The sequence below is a fragment of the Copidosoma floridanum genome, unplaced genomic scaffold (genome assembly GCF_036245765.1).
Source record: "Copidosoma floridanum isolate Cflo_tuat_1 unplaced genomic scaffold, Cflo_Japanese_pri ptg000024l, whole genome shotgun sequence".
In the NCBI taxonomy this organism is placed as follows: Eukaryota; Metazoa; Arthropoda; class Insecta; order Hymenoptera; family Encyrtidae; genus Copidosoma; species Copidosoma floridanum.
In genome coordinates this window covers 9,098,664-9,123,073 of record NW_028321901.1, presented here as the reverse complement: position 1 = coordinate 9,123,073, position 24,410 = coordinate 9,098,664, and the positions used below count along the sequence as shown (strand labels likewise).

At 33.8% G+C, this 24,410-nt stretch overlaps 2 protein-coding genes across 3 annotated transcripts in view; one reads left to right on the top strand and one right to left on the bottom strand.

Moving 5' to 3' along the window:
• Positions 1–1,488, bottom strand: part of LOC106636382 (xaa-Pro aminopeptidase ApepP) — a 366,872-nt gene extending 365,384 nt beyond the window's left edge. The window contains exon 1 of the mRNA XM_089595019.1: positions 1,426–1,488. The gene's annotated coding sequence lies outside the window, so the exon portion shown is untranslated. The remainder of the gene's footprint in view (positions 1–1,425) is intronic.
• Positions 1,489–2,635: 1,147 nt separating this feature from the next.
• Eif4g (eukaryotic translation initiation factor 4 gamma) overlaps positions 2,636–24,410 on the top strand; it is a 763,642-nt gene continuing 741,867 nt past the window's right edge. Inside the window, exon 1 of one of the 2 annotated variants that reach the window (XM_089595035.1) lies at positions 2,636–3,064. In XM_089595035.1, coding sequence (XP_089451161.1) covers positions 3,058–3,064 — 7 coding nt within the window. In that variant the 5' untranslated portion in view covers positions 2,636–3,057. Of the gene's footprint in view, positions 3,065–3,138; positions 3,209–24,410 lie in introns of those variants that run through there. The other variant, XM_089595034.1, reaches the window with a different exon arrangement.

Below are 24,410 nucleotides of genomic sequence, written 5' to 3'. Positions count from 1 at the left end.
ACAACCACTGTTTTCCTTCTGTGCTCCCTTACAATTTTTACTAAATCATAAAAAAAGTATGAAAATTTGATTTTATATATCTGTCATTAAAAGAAAATTAAATTGACTAGATGCTATTATTGGTGTAAATATGCAGAAGTATTATTGTATGATATCCATGAGTTCATAAAAATTATGTGTTAAAAAACCATATAATCTTTTTTGCATATATTTGGGTTTATAAACTATATATATCTTTAGATTCTTAAAGGTAGTGTTAATAAAATGTACAAACCTATGATCTTTCAGAAACTTTGCATCGGATCTCGAAAAAACCTTCAAACAATTTAAACATTCTGCCTTACTCCTCTTGTCTATATTTTTAATACCTTCTAGGTATTTCTTTATAACCTTTCCAATACTCATGCTTTCTGCGACCCATTTTGAAGCTATAAAATATGAGATCCATACATAATACTAATACATTATAATAATTTATTAAATATTTAACATGAACAGCAAATCAACGAAATAAAAAAATTAAAAAAAAAAAATCAATTAAAACGTTTAAATTTATGAATGGTCACCAATAAGTTAGACGTATTTACGTGTAAATCAGAATAACTAAAGAATCTTTAAAAAGATGTATTAAAAAGTGCAAGTCACACATATAATACAAAATATGATTTTTTTAGTGTTGATTACATTTTTCTATACGAATATTAATAAAAATTTTATATTAGCCGAATAGTGGGTATGGCAGGTATGATATTAGTATATTTTATAACTTCATAATAATATAAAAAGATTTCTGAAAACGAAAACTCTAATGTATATACATAAACATCAAAAAGTAAAAACTTACCAATTTATTAAACCAAAGTTATACTCTAGAAAGATTGATTCGGATTTCCTTATACTTACTATGTTTACATTATCTATATATACAACGAACAGCTGACAAATCCAATTCCACAATTCCACATTTTTTTCACATATTTGATGCGTGGAGTAAATGTGGGGTATCTTATGATGAGTGGAATTCCAACCCTGCCCAGGACCAGTGGTGGGTAAATACAGTAAATGTGTATTTCTCACATGACATGTCATAAATGTAATAAATGCAATAATTAGTAAATAATGTAATTAATGTAAGAATGCAGAGGACTGATGTCTGAAATGCTTTAGATGCTCTAATAAGACAAATATTATAGAATGCAAATAAATACTAAACCTATTCAAAAATTCATTACAAATTTACTTCAGACTTTGGACAAAATAATCAACTTCAGTTGTTTCGGAACCAAGTATAATATTCTCAAATTTGTAAAAAATAGCTGTAAGAATCAATTTTATTAATCACACGCCGTGTCATTAATACACGTTATCTTACATACAACAATCACACGTAAGAAATATATTGATCACATGGTGTAAAATACATACCTAATACTGCCCAGGACACCCGCACTGAGAAAGATTTGGTGCTGCAGTAAGTTATCCTCACTTGTCCCTCCTCCTACAGCAGCTATACTAAATCACGATTAGTCTGCTGTTTCTGATTACTGGGATAGCAGGAATCCCAGTCGGAACAGCGCACGTACGAGTAGTACAGCGTTACCTATAGTGTGGTTCGACGTATGTACCATAGGTTAGGGGCACCTCACATTCAGGTCTTGTGCAGCTCTCGTCTCAACTGGTATTGCTGACGCACTAAACTTCCGAACTAGCACTGTACTATAACCGGTGGTACTTTGACGGCGCCAAATCTTTTTCAGTGCGGGTATGCTCGTCAGTCAGCGGTGGGTATGTATCTTACACTGTGTAATTAATACATTTTTTACAGGTGATTAATGGGTGTAATTCGCAATCGCCGCCAGCAGTTACATATGTAAGACGTGACAACGTTGCGTGGTTGCGGGCGCTACTGTCGATTTACTGGTGATGTGATCCGCAATCCCGCCAGCAGTAAAGCAGACGACGTCGGTCTACTTGCTCTTTTTCGTGACATTTTCTGATTGTAAACAAAGCATATTGTGCTAGACGTAAACACACACGCAGACAAAAAAAAATAGTTTCAAGTGCCAAAAAAAAAATGGAAATAACAGCTTTACTGCTAGAGGGATTGCACGGGATCTGTCACGAAAAAGAGCAAGTAGATCGACGTTGTCTGCTTTACTGCTGGCGGGATTGCGGATCACATCACCAGTAAATCGACAGTAGCGCCACCAACCACGCAACGTTGTCACGTCTTACATATGTAACTGCTGGCGGCGATTGCGGATTACACCCAATGTATGTGGAATAATGTGTATGTATGACACGGCGTGTGATTAGTGTAATTAATTCTCAGAGCTATTTTTTTACAAATTAAAATACATGACAAGTTGGTATCTGGATGTATAAACAAATTATATTTGGTTCCGAAACAACTTAATTTGATTTTTGTATGTGTCCAAAGTCTAAAGTAAATTTGTTATTAATTTTTTAATAAGTTACATTTATAACGAATTATTACATTAATTACATTATGTAACGTCATAAATACATATTTACTGTATTTACCAACCATCGTCAGTACACCATTTGGAACGAGTCCATTACCATTCGTTTTAAAAGGGACTGCGTGAAACTGTCGCGCCTATGTGAATAGCCTCAATGTCTCAATCTCAAGTCTCAAGTCTCAACCATTTCACATATGTGAATGCACATTTTTACAAGAGACTAGTAGCGTTAGCATACAATCGGTACTTGAACTTTGAAGCTACAAATCAGCAGAATTAAATACGAATGCTTCAACGTGAAAAACCCTTTAACTAGAAATTATTAAACGGTCCATTATTCAACGATTGTTTAGTCTATTGTGGTATTCTTCGTTAGATATCAGGGATATGAAGTATACATAAGTAGTCAACAGAATTATCGTGACATTTTTTGAAGCTTCTCGAATATGATTAAGTATTATGAACGTAAATAATTAAATTTTCAAGATAAGATACATATTCTACTGATTTTCAAGATAGAATAAACAATATGTGTGGTTAGGTACGTGCATCAGAGCCCGTGTGCATTGTATGAATGCAAGGCAAGTATTATTCTGTGAAAAATATATTATTTCTTTAACACGTGGCTGAATAGCTTTTTTATAAAAAATTATTGTAGCTATCTATCTTACTATCAAGTGTCAGGTTATCCAATTGTATGAATGGACAAATGCGTCTTGTGCCAGGTAATGAGGCCTTTCATTGTTTTACATTATATTTTCTCAATGACATACTTAAGTTTCCAGTCATAGAGTGATAAATGAGGTTTTTTAAGGCATTCAAACTTTTTTCCATAAATTGACCTGACCCCTTGTCAGTATTACGTGTAAATGCTATTCTCAACCTCATTAATGATTTGTTTGCTTTTTGTTTAGCAAAATTTTTTCATTGCATCCTTTATCTAGTTTTCTGTAAGCTCAGTGACGTCTATTGTGAATATCATCAAAGTAAGCTAGGTGATGTGACTGTACTAGTATGCTTATATTCTTTAATTAATAATCCTAATTACGATTGAAAGTACAAAAATTGATTCTATAAAAAGTAGTCAACAATGTTATTGTCTAATAACGTCTGGGGGAGATGAATTTTCAATGCCAAAATTATCTAACCCATAAATGTACCAAAGTTTGGCCACCAAAAAATTGGTCCCAAAGCCTGGCCACAACCATAATTTAATGCTTTCCACAAATTTCTGCAGCTATAAAAATTATTATTTCAACATTCACGTCTAGAAATTATGTTACACTTCATTGTTGAAAGTTATTTCGATGTTGTTTTAATCTCAAAATTTAAAAAAAAAAAGTGTTTCTAGAAAGTCACTTTTATGCACTGGCCAGGCTTTTTGGATCATCTGTCAACGTAACCTCACTTTTGGTGCATCCTAATAACTGTCCAACGAAATTGTGTACAATTCATATGAATGGTCAATTATTGGGACTTGAAGTTTCAGCCACACGAACAACTTTTTTCTACAGTGGCCAAGAATTGGGACATTCGACCAATTCAAATAATAAATATAAACTTTTTTCCTGTGTTAGCAAAAAATTTATTTTCTTCGGGGTACAGCTTAAAATAGTGTCATATCAATCAAATAATATCCAGTAAGATTTGAAATTGTCCTTTTTTGTTTCAAGAATTATAGAGTACTTTAGGAATAGGCCTAATAAAGTAGCCAAGCATTGGTACATTGACCTTAACAGCTTTTATTTTAAATACCGTTCATAGAAGTGATTCAGAAAGATTTTAAGTTTTCCATTATACAATAAACACTTATTATTTTATATAAGAAAAAAAATTACAAAGTTTTAAAATAAGTTTTGTTTTCCTCAAATAGTAATACTGGTAGTATAGGAATGTTTCAGGAAATTTTCTATTAAGTTAAAAAAGACACAATAAAATAATAACATTGAAACGTTACATTAGGAATTGTGTTGAAAAATGCCAAATGAAGAACGAGCATGCTCAACAAATGATTTTGATTCAGTTAATTTGTTTTTGTGAAATTCACTTCCATGTTTGAAATAGATACAATGATTTTTCCCAAATGCAGAATGAATATTAAAACTTTTCACAACTCGTCAAAAGTCTTAAGAATGTGTAGATTTACTCACAAAAATGTTTTATCATAAAAATATAAGAGTATAATGAGTCATTACAATTAGTCATTTATTATCAACTGACTTCGATATAAAGTACTCTCTTTTTTAAAATTATAATGTGACTGCATGCCTAAGCAGTCTGTTCAATGATGTTATCATTTTCTGTAGCAAAAAAAATTCAACACTAAATGAGAGGTAATGTAAAATAAATGGCATTCTGCTCCTGCATGTTTTTCTTCTGCATAATTTCAAAATATGTGATAAGACTTTGTAAATAGACCTCAAATTTATCATTAGAATGTGCTCAGATTTGGGCACAGTCGAATTCGTAATTTGAAAAAAAAGATTCTATTTGATTTGACAAAAAAATAAATTTTGTATTAATTAAGTGCGTTATTATTTAAATTATCTTTTTTTCTTAGCAAGTAACAATTACTTCAAATTTTAATTACAATATTTGCAATGATTTTAATAAATACTTACTATTCAAATAAAATATTTAAAATAAAACGTTTTAAACTCAAAAAAATTAAAATACACTTATGTTTGATCAATGTATTTCAAATAATGTATTTAAAATCCTAATACATTTGCTCAAAGTATTTCAAGTCATTTAATCAAATATAAGTGTGTTTTAAATGATTCACTTAAAATACAATTGTAGTTGAAATTTATTAATTTAAATACTTGAACTAATACATATGCATTGGATAAAGAAATTAAATAATCAAGTCAAATAACAATATTATTTATGAAGGTGTTTGAATTGAAGACATCCATAAACATCTTTAAGGAGGCTCTATCACGGAATGTACAAAAACTTTGACTGATATATTATTAAAGTTGAGATCGCGCTGAATCCAATGGTATCTTTATTTTTATGGGTTGGCGATCAAAATCCGGAGATAATTCAATTTAAAGTCAGCACTTTTCGAGCTCACTTAACACAGTCTCTTATGGCTGAAAGCCTGAAGCAAACTTTTGACTATTAAACTACTAAAATAGAATGTACAAGCAAAAAAATATACTTACCGTAACCCGGACATTCTAATCTTTAAGAAACCGGCTGACTTTATAGGCGTTGGCGATGAAAAAATTGATAAAATAGTTAAAATACTATTTTGGTCTGCAATTACGTTCGATGAGTGCATTTGTATAGGAAGCTCGCGCAATAAAAAAAAATTTGAATTTGCAAAATAATATGAAAAATATTGTAATGATTTTACAAATATATTTATATGTTGGGTTATAACGCAGTAAATTACGGCAATCATTAATATTTAATGATTCGACAGCTGACTGTATAAATATATAGTAAACTATGTATAATAGCAAGTGGATTCAGTTGAAAATAAAACAAACTTCATTATCAACATAACACTAGTATAAAAGGAAGCTTTTATCTAGTGACATCGCATCGATCGTCACTGAGTTGACTACCGCAGTAGGTGATGGAGCCTCCTTAAAACAGTATTGGGGTTCCAAAAGGTCATGTGACTCTCGCGATATATATAGCCAATTAGGGGAAAAATAAGACAGGCCGTATGGGTCCAATTCTATTTTTATTTTTTTTAAACGTTCAACGATTGTAATAAGATAAAAGCCTTTGAATAACATGTTTTCAAGGAGATGACGATACCTTAGCTATTTTTTCCAAACTTAATTAGTCTTATGCAGGTTCAATTTTTCCTTTGAAAGTGCGAAAACGCACATTCAACCTGTACAAAGTTCTCCTGTTCCCGACTATTTATAGGAAAACAAGCAGGATTTTGATAAGGTTAAATGTGTTTTCATACTTTCAAAGAAAAGTTTTAAGCTGCCAAGGACTAATTGAGTTGGGAAAAAATAGCTAAGGTATTGTCATCTCCTCAAAAACGTGTTATCGAAAGGCTTTTATCTTATTACAATCGTTGAACGTGTAAAAAAAATAAAAATAGAACTGCACGCATAAGGCCTGTCTTATTTTTCCCCCGATTGGCTATAAATATCGCGAGAGTCACGTGACCTTTTGGAATCTGAATAGAACATATAGATACCAGCTGTAAAATCCACTGGCGTAGGAGTGCGTCGATGTATTCGTTAGGATGTAGAAACGTTTTCGAGATGAGACGTGACAACATTGAGAAAAGTAGTGTTGAAAAAGTATTATAGCTATATTAAAAATTGCTATATTTTTAGGAAAGCTGAGGCATACTTACCCGATAACGCAAATTATTACGATTACAGTAATTTTTATTATATATTACATAATCATTATGTAGCAGCCATGCAAAAATCATTACGCAGCATAATAAAAATAACTATGCCTTACATAGTAAAAATCGTGATAATGTAATTTTTATTATATAAAATAATAATTTTTATTGTAATCGTTTTAAAATATCCTACATTCTAAAGTAGATTTTTACTATGTAACATACGGAAAAATGAAAAATATTATTACCTGTTAGGTGACAGGAAGTCTTTGTCATAGGTTTAGTGGGATCGAATTAGCTGAAATGTCGGTAATTTTTCATGAAATTCAGACTAGCTCGAGAAAAATTTGTTGTAGAGATTAGATTAGATTAGATTAGATTAGATTAGATTCGATTCTTTATTTAGGCCTTGTGGCTATGCCATATCTGGCCCTCAATTAGCAGTACAGAGAACACACATAAAGTAACTCTTGAAGATACATTGTAATTTACAATTTATGATAAGCAGTATTGGTAAACTTAATTATAAAATATAGTTACAATATGAAAAATAAAAAAAATAAAAAAAAATGAAAAACAAACAAAAAATTACAAAAAATATGCAAGAGAATCAAACAATGCCAATCGATTGTAATAAATTTGAACAAAAAATATTTTTCGCTTAGGCTTCACAAAAAAATGACAAAAATGGTAAAACACGGTTTTTAGCGTCGGAAATAAGAAAAAGCCTACAAATAAAAAAAAACCATATATACATATTTAATTTTTTTATATATATTATATATATAAAAGTTTGCGTGGCAAAAAGACGAACAAAATGAACTCTGGTCGATCACAATTGGTCAAGTGGTTTCCCCGCAAAATACAAAAGATCTCGTTTTCTGAGCGAACATTAAAAAATTAACAACTCTTTTACGCATAAATATTAACAGCTGAAATTCAGCAGCGTTGTAGCTTTAGTAGTCTTCAACAACCACACTAATTTTTAGCAAAATTGGATCGATAGTTTTAGCAAATTGCAGGTACATGCAAAAAAAAGTACTTTGGCAATACGGCCTAAAAAGAGTTATTTACAACGTTGGATACAATTTTTTTCCGGTATTATATTCTTTTATACTTACTTGACAAGTTACCAAAGTATCAAATTTTTTCACATTGTGGAAGTTGGTTATTCGCTTCCTAGATATCGTTACTCTTAAGAGCACTTGCAGTTTGACCGTAATCGGTCGATAACACCGGAGTCAAGCTTCAGAGAGTGGATGTGGTTTATGGGTCTATTAGGTTTATCATTTTTTTATGCAACTTCCACATAGCAAAAGAATTTAATACTTTAGGAACTTGTAGAGTTAGTATTAAAGAATACGATCCCGCGAAGAAATTGCATCTAACGTTGTCAACAACTTTTTTTAGGCCGTACTGCCAAAGTACCTTTTTTGGCATTTAGCTGCGGTTTGCCAAAATGATCCATCTGATCTTCCTGAAATTTGGTGTGGTTGTTAAAGACTACTGAAGCTACAACTCTACTAAATATCAGCTCTTAGTGTTTATGCGAAAGAGAGTTATTAATTTTTTAATATTGGCTCAAAAAACAAGGTTTTTTGCGTTTTGCGGGGAAACCACTAGACCAATTGTAATTGACCAGAGCTCATTTTGTTCGTCTTTTTGCCACGTATACTCCTAAATATATATATATTTTATTTTATTTTAAGGCTTTTTGTTCATTTTCGACGCTAAAAACCGTGTTTTACCATTTTTGCCATTTTTTTTCAAGCCTTAGCGGAAAATATTTTTTGTTCGATTTTATTACAATCGATTGGCATTGTTTAATTCTCTACAACAAATTTTATTTCGAGCTAGTCTGAATTTCATTTGTCGACAACTTAATTCGATCCTACTAATAATGATAAGTAAATGACTGAAGTGCTCGAACTTTCGGCCGGGTATGGTAAAAAAAAGTATGCGCTTCATGGGAATAAAAGCATGCCATTCACTCCCGGTATGTGACGCCTATTTCCCGGGAGAAAATGACATCGTTTTATTCCTTGATGCGTAATATACTATTTCTTCTCTTACTTGTATATAAAAATGATTTCTGAACAAAGTAAAAATTACGATAGTAAATTTTAATACAATCTGGTTTAACTATGTAGCATAGTAATTTTAATAATATGGTGATTATGTCTCAGCGCATTTTTAAAGAATATAGTAAATTTTCTTATAGCTATATTACTTTTTTTATCACCACTTTTCTCAGTGTACTATCTTGAAAGAGCCTGTACAATAGTAAAAGAAGTTGCCAAGTTAGAACTAAAACCTTTACTATCTGACGTAATAAAAAAATGTCGCTAATTTAGTGCTATTTTGTAACATAAAAAAGCATGACGCAGCAGTAACTGAAACTAAAACCTTATCCATGTGTCTCACCTCGAATGTACATGTTTTGCTCTTCTTTTATCATAAAGGTTGAATAGATAAAACCATATTGTATTGAAAAATAATTTAATTTATGAATTAATAAGAAAGTCTTATACGTAAGATGTGAGGGTAGCGAGTACACTGACCATTTAACCAGCCAAATTTAACACATTGTCTCAAGATTTCTTGTAGATATCTGGTAGACTTCTACAAGAAATTTTGAGAAAAAGTGTTTGCTAGGAGAATAATCAACGCTAAACGCAGCGTAGCGTTATTTCTTAAAGGAGCTATGTGCATTATTTTACGTACTCTTAAACAATCGTATAACATTAACCTGTGAATTTTGCGTGGAGTCAAACATTACCGTGTAAATATACTTATTCCATTATTAGTGTTTCTCCTTTGAGAAAATTTCATACTTACAGTATCTATCTTACTTTCTTACTTGGTTTGGTGTTCATTCGATCTTTGGCGGGGCAAGTCAAAGCGAGCTGAGAGCCGAGGTTAGGCAAGTGATTGATTGATTGTAACACAATTTATTTAATATGCCAAGGACGTAAAGACTGTATGGTAAAAACAGATTAGCAGTGACATAATTTTTTAATTAACATAAGTTTTAGCAATAATTTATTTTTAAAATACACAGTAAATTATAATAGTATGAAATAGTGTAACATCAAGAAATATGTTTTCACGTTCTATTTCCCTGGTATAACGGTGTAATAGTGGTTCAAAGAATTAACCCTATCCTGGCAGTAGTCTATATAACATGCCATGGACTTAAGAACAAATAAGCAACACGTGGGCATTCCAAGTCAAGTCTCGCGTGATCATGACGCCAAGTTTTTTTTATTTTTTTGACCGTTTGTACCACAACCCTGCCAGCCAGCATTGGTGACCAAGCAGCCTTGCCTATACGCATCAGCTATTGACATATGCCAAATAAGGTCATCTTGCCGAGTTGCAACTGCAGGGCATTATCTAGCAACCTGCGTACAACACGCGCAATGTCCTCGTTTATGAGACCGATTGTCCGAGGAAGATTTCACGGCTTGCACTGAATATAGATTTGAGGATAGTTAGCAAATATCATACCTAAGGTTATAAAGATCAGAAAAATAATTCGGACCGTGCGACAGTTTGAAAGAGCGTCACCACTGGTGGTAGTCGAATTCACTGGACCAGAGATAATACACGACAACTTACATGGCTAATTTTTAATTGTGTTTTAACAGTTATTATCTGTGAATGTTTTAAATAATTATGTTAGGATAGTAAAAGTAGAGTATGAATTTTCTGTTTGAAGGTAAATCGTTGAAATTATTATTTCATGTAGATTATTAGAAGGAAAAATAATAACCTACCAACACTTGCAAAAAAAACAATGAACTACTTAATAAAAAATTTATTATTACTTGTTTAAATATCTTCTAACTCGATAGATTTGTAAGATTAAATTATTTAAAAAAATTGTCACTTCCGCACATTATCTCCAGTCTAGTGACTTCGACTATCGCCAGTGGTGGCGCTCTTTCAAACTGTTGCACGGTCCTAGTAGGCCCTGTAGACGTGTCCTGTGGTACTCCGCATATATATTTGTCAAGGATTTAGTGCGCCCCCTTTTGGACGTAAGCACCATTTGAGAGCATTCTAAGAAGTATGAATGAAATCACCATATTGTCTTGGTAGAACACTCCATCTCACCCATTATACGCAGTAAAATTGTCTGATTAAACGAGTTAAAGGCTGGGCTGAAATCGAACGAGACCAAGACCGTTAACAACCACATGATCCATGCCTAAGCATACATCCTCCGTAATCTTTAACCATCTGTATGCTGAGGCCTGACCGGGAACCTGATTGCATGAGTGAGAGTAAGTTGTTAGTCTCTACGTATCTATACACTCTTTGTGAGATCAGAACATTAACCACCTTGGCCAAATAGACAAGGTTCGCTACAGGACGGGCGTCTAAAAGGCTACTTAAGTGGCACCTTAGAGAACGGTATCATCAGCGATTTTTTCCAAGGCATCGGGTGGGTACTCGAGTGAAAAGTCCGCTCTGATCTCTGGCAGCCGCAACATGATGTCATGCAGTGTGATGTCACTGCAGAGGGTGCAAGCGTATGCCACAGAAGAAAAATATTTCGCAACAGTGTTGGCAGAGAGGTGGTGCAAAGGAAATTCTCGTGGATCTAAGGCCATATCTATGCAATATTTGCTAGTAACGAGTTGGACAATATTAATTTCCAGGACACCCCAAAGTACACATCACCGTTCAAGAATGAGTCTAAAGTTTCGAGCCCTCACCCAGACCATTTTTGAAAATTGAAGGACAGTTGATAAAGCATCGTAAATGCCTTAGAAAAAGTACATAATGGGTTAAAAACCCCTTTAAACAATACAAAAGTTTATAAAACAATAATAGGGATAAAAAACCGAATTTTTCCAACAATGAGATTATATTTTAAAGTATCACGACACATACAACATTTATTAATTTTAGCCCAGCAAAACGGTAAATGACAGCAACAAAACACACAACAATAAATTATTTTGTAACAGGAAATAAAAAAAGTTATTCTTCCTACAGACTCTATAAAAATTCCTGAAATGCATTAAAAATGCAGTTTTTCTACTTGAATTAGGTAATTAACATAAACTACTTACTATGACTGCAAGAATCTTTTCTGCTCCAACCAAACTGTACCTGCCATTATAATTTTACATAATAAACCCAATTACAAAGTTTAAAAGTGTTCAGAAATAAGAAAAAATTTTAATACTCAAAAAACTGGTAAATTTTTTCGATTGCATGCAGTATTAATCGTAAATTCTTCACTTAATCAGTAAAAAAATATAATCCGTCCCAGCCATCATGCACATGTCTTTAAGAGTCAACGTAGTAAACATAATTACTAAGTTCCGACGACTAAAGACTTGAGGAAATTTTTCCAAACCTTTAAATTTAAGGTTTTCCCAAAAATACTATCGATTAAAAAAAATAATTGATCCGTAATCAATAATGGTGGCTTCTATCCTACTTGTTTTTAGATTTCGAGATAAAAATTTCAAGGACGTTCACAAGTAAGGGCAATTTTTGGTAATTATAAAACAAATCATTTTTCTAATAAAATTTATCATTTTAATAAAATTCCATTTTCCGTCTAAAGTAACATAATCTACTCCACCTACCAGTGGCGTAGCTGATGGGCCCGCGGTGCGGGGGGGGGGAGCCCTGGGGGCCCAAGTGACTCAAAATTTTTTTTCATAATTAAAATAAATCCTCAATGACTCCACAGATCTTATCCAGTATCTCTTATGACGTATCAAATCATTTTTAAAATTTTTACTATTCATATATGCTTGAATTAGATGTTTAAACTTTCGCGCTTCCATACTGTTACTGTTACGCAATGCGTAATACGCATGGAAGCTTGTACATTATGTTATCTCTCTCGCTCTTAAGCCTTCCAAGTCTAAGTGGGATTGTGCTTTTATGCTTGCACCCTGACATCTCGATCGCGATAAGTGAAAGTATGAAACGTACGTATGCAAGTGGTGCGCAAAAGCGTAAATCAAAAAGGGCGAAAGAAGATGAAGCTAAGACGTACAGTCATAAATCAACTTCATGGATCACCAAGCCTGATAAAACTCAAGGTATTGTTATTTATTTTAAGGGCATGCACGTTTATTTATTAAATGCGTACATACAAATTGGTTTATTATCAAATGGCTTTCCAAATTTAATACATATGCTTGGGCTGAGCCATTCTTATCAGCTATACATAGACTTACTCAAATCAAAACAAAAGCCTCTACATACAATTCAATACTTATCTTTTCCAACTATGTGTCTTTCTCTTTCTAATATTTACCTTGAAATCTAAAACTGCGTGTTCTGCGTACGTAACTGCGTTCATGTGCTCGTATAATTGTCACCTTTGGATTTTATTCGGACGTCACTTTTATTTTTTCACAGACAGTACACCAATAAAAATTGATGATGGTGAAACCAATACTTCTATTTCGATAAACTGATCCGATTCTCAAGATAATGTTAATTCAAATTCAGAAACAAATGTAGATGCAAACAGTTCTTCTTTCCGAAAATCAAACACTGCTCAAAATTTAAATAGTGAGAAACAAATTAATGATAGGCAGGAATCAACCACTGACTGCAGATATGAGCGAGATGATTCAATTCAATTATTGCAGACTGATCATTCTTTTCCTTCTGATCGAGGACATTATACGAGTTCACAAATTTCAAGTGATGAATTAAAAAAAGATATAATAAATTATGGTCCTTGTAAGCCTAACGTGCCGTTTCCCAAGGACTCCCATAACAGAAGCTTTTCCGTAGATTATTATACGATTGAAACAAATGATTCTAGTCTAAGGTTACCAAGGTTGTGGCTATGCTACTCTAAAGTTCTCGATAAGGTTTATTGCAAGCATTGTTGGCTTTTCGGAGATCGAACAAATCCATCTTTTCGATCTGAATGGATTAAAGGAATAAATAACTGGCAAGATCTTTCAAAAAAAAAATTAAAAAACACACAAACAGTCAGTGTCATTCTGAATCTTCTGTAAATTATGATTTGTGGAAAAACAAGGAAACTATTAATAGCTTGGTAAATATAGAACTAAAAAAAAAAAATTAATTTTTGGAAAAAGGTACTAGAACGCATTATTGACGTTATTTTGATGTTAGCAAGTTGTAATTAAGCTTTTCGTGGACACCGTGAAGAGAAGCTGAATGAATATGATGTGCACAACAGAGGTAACTTTTTGTCTGTGATTGAACTTTTAGCCAAGTACGATGCTGTACTATATAATTTATTAAATTCAGAGCATAAAAAAGTGAATTATTTAAGTCCGGAGATACAAAATAAATTGATTTGTTTACTATAAAAAAGGATCGTTAAAGATATTCAAGATAGTCAATTTTATTCAATTATTTTGAATACAACCCAAGATATAGCTAAGCACGACCAATTGAGCGTTGTTATACGGTATGTTAACATCGAATATAACAATGATGTTAATCTCTGCAATTTAGTAGTTAAAGAAAGTTTTTTAGGATTCTTTCGTATTATAGATCAAAGTGCTCTTGGACTAGAAATTGAAATTTTAAAAATTTTAGGGGATAACAATATATTGATTGAAAATTGTTGCGGCCAAGGTTATGATTGAGCCAGTATGATAAGCAGCATTTATTCGGGAGTAAAAAAACGAATACAAAATATACAACCAAAAGCTCATTATGTACATTGCTTAGCCCACAATTTAAATGTAGTTTTACAAGACTCTGTTAAATCTGTCGTTAAAATGCAAACTTACTACGAAATCCTTCAAAAACTGTATGCATTTTTTAGTATCAGTATAAAGCGTTGGGAAATATTAACTGAAATGATGTCTGCAGAATCACTGAAAAATCCTGTTTTAAAAAAACTTTGCACAACAAGGTGGTCATCTAGGCATGATGCTGTGTATGCTTGTCGCTCAGGTTACAGTCAAATTTTGAAAGGTTTGATCAAAATTAATTTGACATCTAAAGATAAAGAGACAAGAGATGATGCGAAAACTTTATACAAAAATATGAATGAATTTGAATTTATAGTTTTTCTAGTCATGGAGTGTAAAATATTAGAGATGACAAATTTAGTATCAAAACAATTGCAGTCAAAAAAAGTTGATTTGTTGCATGCCACCGAGTTACTAAAGATATCTCTTCTAAACATTGAAGGATTGAAAAATAACTTTAGCAGCGTTATTAAAGAAGCTGAAGTTGTAGCTGAAAATTAGGGTATAGAGGCCGTGATCCATGAAAAGAGACCTAAACGAACAAAATGTTTTTTTGATGAATTAGCAGCACATGAAACAATCAAAGATGCGAAACATCTTCTTCTTCTTTTGAAGCTCACGTTCTTAACGCTCACCTAGATATAATTATTGGACAACTGAATTCCCGATTTAAAGGAATGAAAGCAGCAAGCCAACTGTTTCGTTGTCTTTTTTCAGCAAATCTTAAAAGCATGGGAGACAACGAGTTCCTTACAGCATCGCAAGAGCTGATAAACTTTTATTCTGAAGAACTAACATGCGATTTTTCCCATCATTTATGATCGCTTCGAAACTTAATTAAAAAAAACATGTCAGATAATATGTCAATTAGTGATCTTCTGAAATACTTGATAAAAAATCACTCTTCTTTTTTAAGTAATATTTCCGAAGTAATAGTAGCCATAAAACTTTTTATGACATTACCCGTTACAGTAGCCTCAGCAGAGCAATCTTTTTCTAAGCTTAAAATAATTAAAAATTATTTACGCAGCACAATGACACAAGAAAGATTAGCAGGTTTAGCTATGTTGGCCATAGAATGTGAAAGAGCAAAGAAACTTAATATAAGTAAAATTATTGAAGAATTTGCAAACAAAAATGCCAAACGTTCAGAAAGATTTCATTAAAATATATTAGTTTACATTAGTTTACTCGTAACACATTTAGTGCTGAAGCATGTAAATAAAATTGATCCTATTTAAATCAATCTATATATGTTTTCTTAAATAACATAACATTTTCCTTCCCAAATAATTTTTACTAATTCATCTTATCAATAAATAGATATCAATAATTATACATGATATGCAAATTACGCCATATGTTGCGAAGTTTTATTGTTATCAAATAAGAGTGTGAATTTACTCAGGAAAGCCGTTTATTGAATATAAATACAGTGAATGTACAAGAGTGATGCGGGATCGAACGACCGCTACTGCTGCGTGCAGCCTGGGGAGGGGCTAAGCAGTGACTGACTGCGCTACTACACTAGCGCCGAGATGAACGCACTTACGCGTAGCAAAGTCGTAAGAGAGGGCGCTCACGTAGGGCAAAATGCCCTCACATCTAATTTTATTCATTTACAGCGCTTGATATTCTTTCTACTATACAACACTCCCACTTAGAAACAGACAAGCGTGCAAGCTTTCTTTGTGTTCTTATTATATCGCATGTCTTACAAAAAATACGTAAACCATTTAAAGGCTAAGGCCAATTAGCCCTCTTAAATATTCAAAACATTTTACTGATAACGCCTTAGTTAAAATATCCGCTTGTTGATCTTTGGTACACACACTTACTCAATTGCAAATAATCCATTATTGTAATTTTCGCGAATGAATTTGTATTTTATATCAACATGTTTTGTGCGACAGTGATAGCGCAAATCTTTAATAATTCTTATCGCACTTTGATTGTCGACGTACAACATTGGTTTTTTGATGTTACAAAATATGTCTCTAATTAATCGGTCAATCCAAATAATTTCTTGAGCCGTAGTACATGCAGCTACAAATTCAGACTCTGTAGTTAAAAGAGCAATAGTGCTCTATTTACGCGAGTCCCATAATACTAGGCTATCACCTAATTTTAATATAAACTCAGAAACAGATTTTCGAGTTGAATGATCGCTTGCATAGTCAGCATCGCTGAACGCCAGTATTTTTGAACAATCGTTTGCTCTTTTATAAATAAGGCCATACCCTAATGTACCTTTAATGTACTTAATAATTCGTTTGATCGCATTCCAGTAAATTTTTGATGGATTTTCAGCATATTGGCTAAAAACTCCCACTGAAAAAGTAATATTTGGACGTGTAACTGTTAATAGAAACATTAAGCTTTCGATTGATTCTGTATACGGTACATTTAAACTTGTTTTGTTAATATTTTCATAAATAGAAGAAAAACTATTAGGATCGGCTGGTACGCGTACGCTATTTGCATCTAGCAATTTAAATTTATTTACTATTTTTTCAGCGTACGATCTTTGATGAATAAGCATAAATTGGTCAGATAAATAATCAATTTCAATTCCTAAAAATATTTTTAAATCGCTTGTTTTGATATCAAAATTAGTTTTTAAATATTTTAGGGATTCATGAATTCTTTTCTCGTTTTTACAAGCAATAGCTCTGTCGTCAACATTAATAATTAAAATTGATTTATCTTCCGATCCTTTGCTTATAAAAACACAAGGATCTGCATCGGTTGGATGAAAATTAAATCGTTTTAAGCAGTCCACAAATTTTGTGTTCCAGCACCTAGCCGATTGCTTTAATCAGTGCAGGCTTTTTCGTAGTAAACAAACCTTATTCGTACCGTCTTCAAAACCTTCGGGTTGTTTCATATAAATAGTTTCCTGTAACTCGCCATTCAAAAATGCGGATTTTACATCAAATTGTTTTGTGTACATATTATGCGAGGAAACTATAGCTAAGAAAACGCGGATCGAATTATATCGTGCTACGGGGCTGAATATATCTTTATAATCAATGTCTACCTTTTAAAGATATCCTTTTATAACAAGCCTAGCTTTAAAACTTGGATCTTCACAATTAGCATTGTCTTTTATTTTAAAAACCCAGCGATTGGATAAAATTTTAGCATTAGAAGGAGAATTTACTAATATCCAAGTTTTGTTTTGACTCAAAGCTAAAATTTCTTCCTTAATAGCTACCATCCACGCATCGGAATTTTTGTCCTTAATCGCTTTATCGTAATTATTCGGTTCTTCCATTTGCGCGATAAATAGTTCATCAATATCTTCCGAATCAAAGGTGTAATTGTATATCGCTTCGCCCCTATCAAGTGGTTAAATATTGTCGTGATTTCTTAAGTTATATCTATTTTCTTGCCTTTCTTCAGGCTCTTGAACATTTTCATTCAAAACATTTTCCAAACTATTTTGCATATTAGCATTTTATAAATTATCATTTTGCAGATTTTTAATTTCTTCTTTATTTACAGGCATTTGCGCATCAACAGAAATATTGATATTTTCGTTTTCCTCAGTAAAGTTTTCGTTACTCTTGTTTGGCACTTCGAAAGTACAAAATTCATAGGCATACATGCTTTCGGAATTCTTTTCAAAATTATCAATTTTTAATTCATTTTTAAATAAAACATCTCGGTGTTTTTCTGCTCTACTTTTTTCAAAACTCGGTAGCCTTTTATACAATCGTCGTAACCAACAAAAATACCAATCTTCGATTTTGCATCCCATTTTTGACGATGATTTTTATTTACATGTGTATATACTTCAGTGCCGAATACTTTAAAATATTTAAAAACTTTACTCTTATTATGCCAAAGTTCGTATGGAGTCTTGTTAGGCACGCTTGTTTTTCTACTTCTATTCAAAGTGTACGCCGACGTGTTGACAGCTTCAGCCCATAGGCGTTTTGGTAAATTCTTGGACAACAACATCGTGCGCGACGCTTCGTCAAGCGTCCGATTTTCGCGCTCGGGCTTGCCGTTTTGTTGGGGAGTATATACTACTGAACGCTGGTGCTTGATTCCGTTTTTAAACAGTATATCATCAAGCTCTTTATTTACAAATTCCAAACCATTCGCGGTTCTAAAAATATTTATTTTCATATTTGCTTCTTTCTCAAATCGTTGCATGAAATTTATAAAATAATCCTTCACTTCGCTTTTATGCTCTATAAAATACACGGTAACGTAGCTTGAAAAGTCATCTTTGAATAATAAAAAGTATCGTGAAATGCCAACTGACTTTATTTCCATAGGCCCGCAAAGATCAGAATGTATAATTTCACCAACTTTAGTCGTACGAGTTTCGCTTATTGGAAAAGGACTCCTGTGAATTTTTCCTAACACGCATGCATCGCAAAAAGGTGATTCTTCTACCTTAATGCCGTTCCGGTACAAGAAACCTTTTATGTGTGAAAAATTTTAGTGCGCGAGGCGCTCGTGCCAAAGCTGCAACGAGCCTTTGTTTTTGTTTACATTTTGTTCCGCCACGAAAGATTGCTCCAAGTTATTGATTTTAATATTTAACTTGAAAATGGACTCTTTGTCAGATTTATTTCCGGTCAAAACAATCTCACCATTTTTACGGAACGCGCATTTTTATTATCAGATTCAAAAACTATATTTCTTGCAAGAGCTGATCCCATCGACAAAAGGTTAAATTTTATTTCGGGAATATGTAAACCGTTCGAATGATATTTTCTTTCCCACGTCTTTCCGTTAAACGCTAAAATATTAATGCGGCCTTTACCAACAGCATCAACACAACGACCGTCACCCAGGCAAATTCGCACATGAGCATTTTCGAGGTTATCAAACCACTCGCGCCTATTCGACATATGCTCTGACGCTCCCGGGTCGAGAAGCCACACTTTGTTTTGGTTAGTACCGTCGCGCGAAAATAACACAGTACCTATAAATGCGCCGTCTCCATCTTTGTCGTCGATGTGCTGCTGCTTCGAAGTACCCGACTGTTGGGCTGGCTTTCCGTGAAGACCCCAGCAGTCCCGCTTGTTGTGACCAAGCTTGCCGCAGTTACAGCAGCCTTTCTTCTTTCTGTCATCTTCTCCCGGTTCGCTTTTCGAGGAATTCTTATTCGCTTCGGCGTTTTTCTTCGCGTGTTTCTTGTTTTTGTTGCCTGCGTAGAATGCGTTATTTTCGGGATTTTCTTGAACTGCCATCCTTGTTTCCTCCACAATCAACCTCGACGTGAGATTTTCAACGGTTTTCTGATCCAATGCTGCCGAGTCCCATGCTAATTTAAAATGATTATAACTTGATGGCAAAGTCATTAAAATTTTCGTGATCAACATATTGTCCGAGATATCTTCTTTTAAGAATCTCAGCGTATTGCACAAGCCTTGTATTTTTGAAATGTGCGTGGCAATATCATCACTTGGATCTCGTATTAAAGTGAACCACTTTTGTTGCAATAAATGAACACTAGTTTCACTTTTGTTCTCGTAAATAAAATGGAGCTTATCCTACATGTCCTTTGCAAATTGGCAACTCAAAATGTGGGTCATCGGTTGTCTTTCAATTGAAGTGACGATGAGTTTCTGAGCAATCTCATCCTTCTTGGTAAACTCCTTGAGTTTCTTTTCAAACTCTGGTTGTTGAGTTGCAGTTGCTTCTTGTCCAGGAGTTTAAGGCTTCATTTCAACACCGGTGACAACATCTAACACTTCTTGCGATATTAACATCACTCTTACTTGAAATTTTCACATCCCCCAATTTTCAATATTTTTTAATTTAGCAATTCTCACTAAATCATTTTCCATTTTTAAACTTGTTTTGCACTTTAGCACTTGGGCTGGCGAAGATTAAAAAAAAATGAAAAAAATACTTTCCTATGGTAGTGAAAAGCCCATAACCTGTTATTAAATAAGAGTGTGGATTTACTCAGGAAAGCCGTTTATTGAATATAAATGCAGTGAATATACAAGAGTGATGCGGGATCGCTACTACTGCTGCGTGCAGCCTGAGGAGGGGCTGAGCAGTGACTGACTGCGCTACTACACTTGAGCCGAGACGAACGTACTTACGCGTAGCAAAGTCGAAAGAGAGGGCGCTCACACACTTTCTACTACATAACATTTATTAGTGTATGAAAACACTTATATATATAGGGGGCCCCATTCGGATTTTTACGAAGGGGGACCCTGAGTTCTCGGCTACGCCACTACCACCTAAATTAAACATACCATTAAAAATGTATATAAGTAAAGTAACAACAAAGTTTTAAACCAATTGAAAATAGAAAAACATCATTGGTAATCCGAAAATAAAAAAATTTTCCGAAGAATTCGAAAATATATGGTAAATTTGACATTTAATCTGTAAAAATATATTCTACCCGATCCATCTTGTACCTGTTGTACACATAATTATTAAAATAACCAAGTTTTTAGACGTTTAGGTGTAACAAAAATTTTTAGTAAAAAACGAACGTACTTTTTTTTGGAATAAATTGAGTGATTATAATAGATTCCTAACTAAATCAGAAAAAATATGTTCTACCCTTCCTATATGTACCTGTTATTAGTATTACACATAGTACATTTTTTTTTTTTTTTTTTTTTAATACTGCGAGAGCTCATAAGCCAAGTCGCCGGGGCCGCCCGCTCACCACCCATGTGTGGGGGTGTATTTCCGCATCCATTTCCAACCCTTTTACTCATATTATACCTAATCTATAGGCACGGTGTAAGTATCTCTGGTGGAACACACCTTGCCAGTTAGGCTGGCACTCTCTGCACCAATGGTGTATCGGGTCCACTCGCCACTGCGTAGCCTTTCCCCGGAGAAGACTCCATTATTCCAGGACGTCCACTCCTCGCTGGTTAAGCCGGCGCTCTCTACCGAAGTATCGGATCCAGGCTAATTAGTATTTTCGGAGAAGCCCCATATTTCAGGGACCACTCCTCGCCGGTAAGGCCGGCCATCCCTGATCGATGCCTGGCATCGGGTCCGCTAGTCCCTACCTATAGCCCTAACACTGTTTTGCATTCATCTAAACCCGAAAACTTGTGGGGCAAGGAAAAAATCCTGGAATTAGTCTGAGGGAAAATTCCACGGAAAAACCCGCCCCAAAACAGCCGGGGTTACATTGGAACTTTCCCGATGACCGATGAAAACATTTTTTGAACAAATCTGTATTCACCGGGAATTGAACCCACGACCCCTAGAACAGCGTTGTATCAGTACCAAGCACCCTTACCACTAAGCCAACACCGCTCGTCACATAATTCATATTACTAAGTTTCTAGGTGGTTAGAAATAAGGAAAACTTTTTGGAAAGAATAACCCTACTATTTTTTTAAATAAATCGAGTATTGATAGTAGATTTCTAAATAAATCAGGAAAAAAACCTTCTGCCCCGCTTATATTGTACCTGTCATTGGTATTACCTATAATTATTATAAAAACTAAGTTTCTAGACGTTCAGAGATAAAGCAAATTTTTTAGACAGAACGAACCTACTACTTTTTTAAAAATAAATTGAGTATTGATTGTGGATTTTTAACGAAATGAGAAAAAATACATCCTGTCTTACTCATATTGTACCTGTCATTAGTATTACACATAATTATCATAACAACCAAGTTTCTAGATTTTCAGAGATAAAAAAAATTCTTAGCAAAGATCGAACGTATATTTTTTTTTAATAAATCGAATATTTATGGTAAATTCCTATGTTGCGTAGAATTCTATGGTCTTGAGGTGCGCACGAAGTAAATAGTCGAGAAACTAGTATCAACGTCTTTATTAATGCAAAAACGAGAGAAGAGTGCGTCACGTGTGTACGACCTTCGTCCTTGACGGTTCCAGCCAGAGAGTGCTGCTTTCAGCATCCTATCTTCTTATCGCTTTACTCTCTCCCACTACAATCATCTGTAGTAAGCCCCAAAAAGAGGGGGCGCACGTACGTGTAGCTATGATGTCGTACGTGACACGTCTGAGGCCGCGCTGCTATCGGCCTCGATGGCGATTTCCCTTTTTAATTTACATGTTTATGCTAGAATAATGTTCGTTTAGTGTTGTTTATATTGTATGTGAGATTTCTAACATAGGAGTAAAAAGGTGGAGAGAAAAAAAAACCTGTCCTTGTTCCTCCTATACACAAATTCGCTAAATTGTTTTTTTTGTGTAAACATTTATTGTTTTTGTTCACGCTCTTCTTCCTTTATAATATAGTGCAATATTGCAAAATTCTTATTTCAAAATTCATAGAGTGTAATAATCTTGAAGTTATTTCTACTATTTATTAACTAATTATTTATTCCTACTGTAAGTTATCCAATTTAAACTTGTAAAATATGGCATTACAGTATGTTATAATGTATCTTATAATATTATTTATTCTCCTACTGTTGATTCGATCATTCTTTTAATGTTTTTGATTCATGTTATTGTTACAGTTGGCTGCGCTACAAGCCTGTTAGATATTTTCACATAATACATTTTTGTTCGTAAATATGGTAACTAAATTATAATAAACAAACGTAACCTAGATTTATTTATGTATACAAAATTTAATTAAAATTTTTTTTTTTTTCATCCTCTTATGCGCGAGAACGTTTCATTTTGTCAGTTGCCAAAGGTGCACTTCTGATCGCTACGCGTACTTGGTCTTGCAACGCGACTGGTCTTTATATGGTCTGTAGCATTGTTGGTTGCACTGTCACTGCACTCGCTGCTGCGCCTTCACTTTCGGAACAGTTTCTTCTACCTGTAAGCATTCTAGCCAAATTTAGTATTAAGGAGCCCCCCATTTTTAAAAATCCAAACGACTTCACCGCCGTGCCCAATAATATTTCCGCTACCGTCCACGGTTAACCCTTGCAGCCTGACAGTTCTCCTTTTATTTGCACTTCCTCGTATTCGTATGCTGGGTGATACACTCCACCGTAATGGTTTCTTATTTCGTATATCCTTCTCTATTCCCGCGGGTATATTCTTGTTTTTGACATCTTTTAAAAACCGCAGTATAGAGAGTAAGGGGCGAGAAAAGAGAGCGGTTGGTTGTGTCGTCTTTCTTAACGTTTTATTTTCCTATATCTACGCTCATGCACATATATGTACCTGGAAGGTGCTTTACTCGAATATGACGCTACCCAATGCATTATACCATTCAAGAACCGTGTGCTTATTTTCAGTTGCGAGTGTGGCACTCTCTTTACATATATTCTCACACGCTATACAGTATACATAAATCTATTTCTCGCTATTTTACTACGACTACGCTTCCTTGTTGCCACATGCCTAATGTTTTCTTACTCTGTCTTTATTATTTTTATAATTTTTTTTCTTTTATATTTCTCATTCTTGTTGGTGATTCAATAAGTACACTTTATTAACACATTTAATTAATATTACACTCCAACAGAGGCGAGTCTGCGAAGATTGTCAATCTTGTGCCCGAGGCTCAATTGGCTTATATTAGTCTGTCCGATTTTCTGTTCGTAAAATTTTCCCGCTCCCTTTCTTCTGTTCTTGTGTGTCATGAATGGAAAGGGAATTATGATGGAGCCTTATAGATTTCGATAATCCGATAGTGCTTGTGCCCATTCACTGCAACTATTATTTTCTTTCTTCTCTCCCTTTTCGCTAGCTTGTATTGTGGCTTTTTATAGATTCATACACTTTATTTTGCGTGCCGTAGCCACTATGTTTTCCCGGGTTGGTGACTACTTAATCACCATTCCCATCTTTTTTAATTTTTTGTTTTTGTTTATTTTTTTCTGCTTTTTTTTTTTCTTTTTTTTTTTCTGCTGTTCCTAGTAGTTTTTCGTCACCGTAATCTCCGCGGGTCTTCGGTATGCCCCACGCCATGAG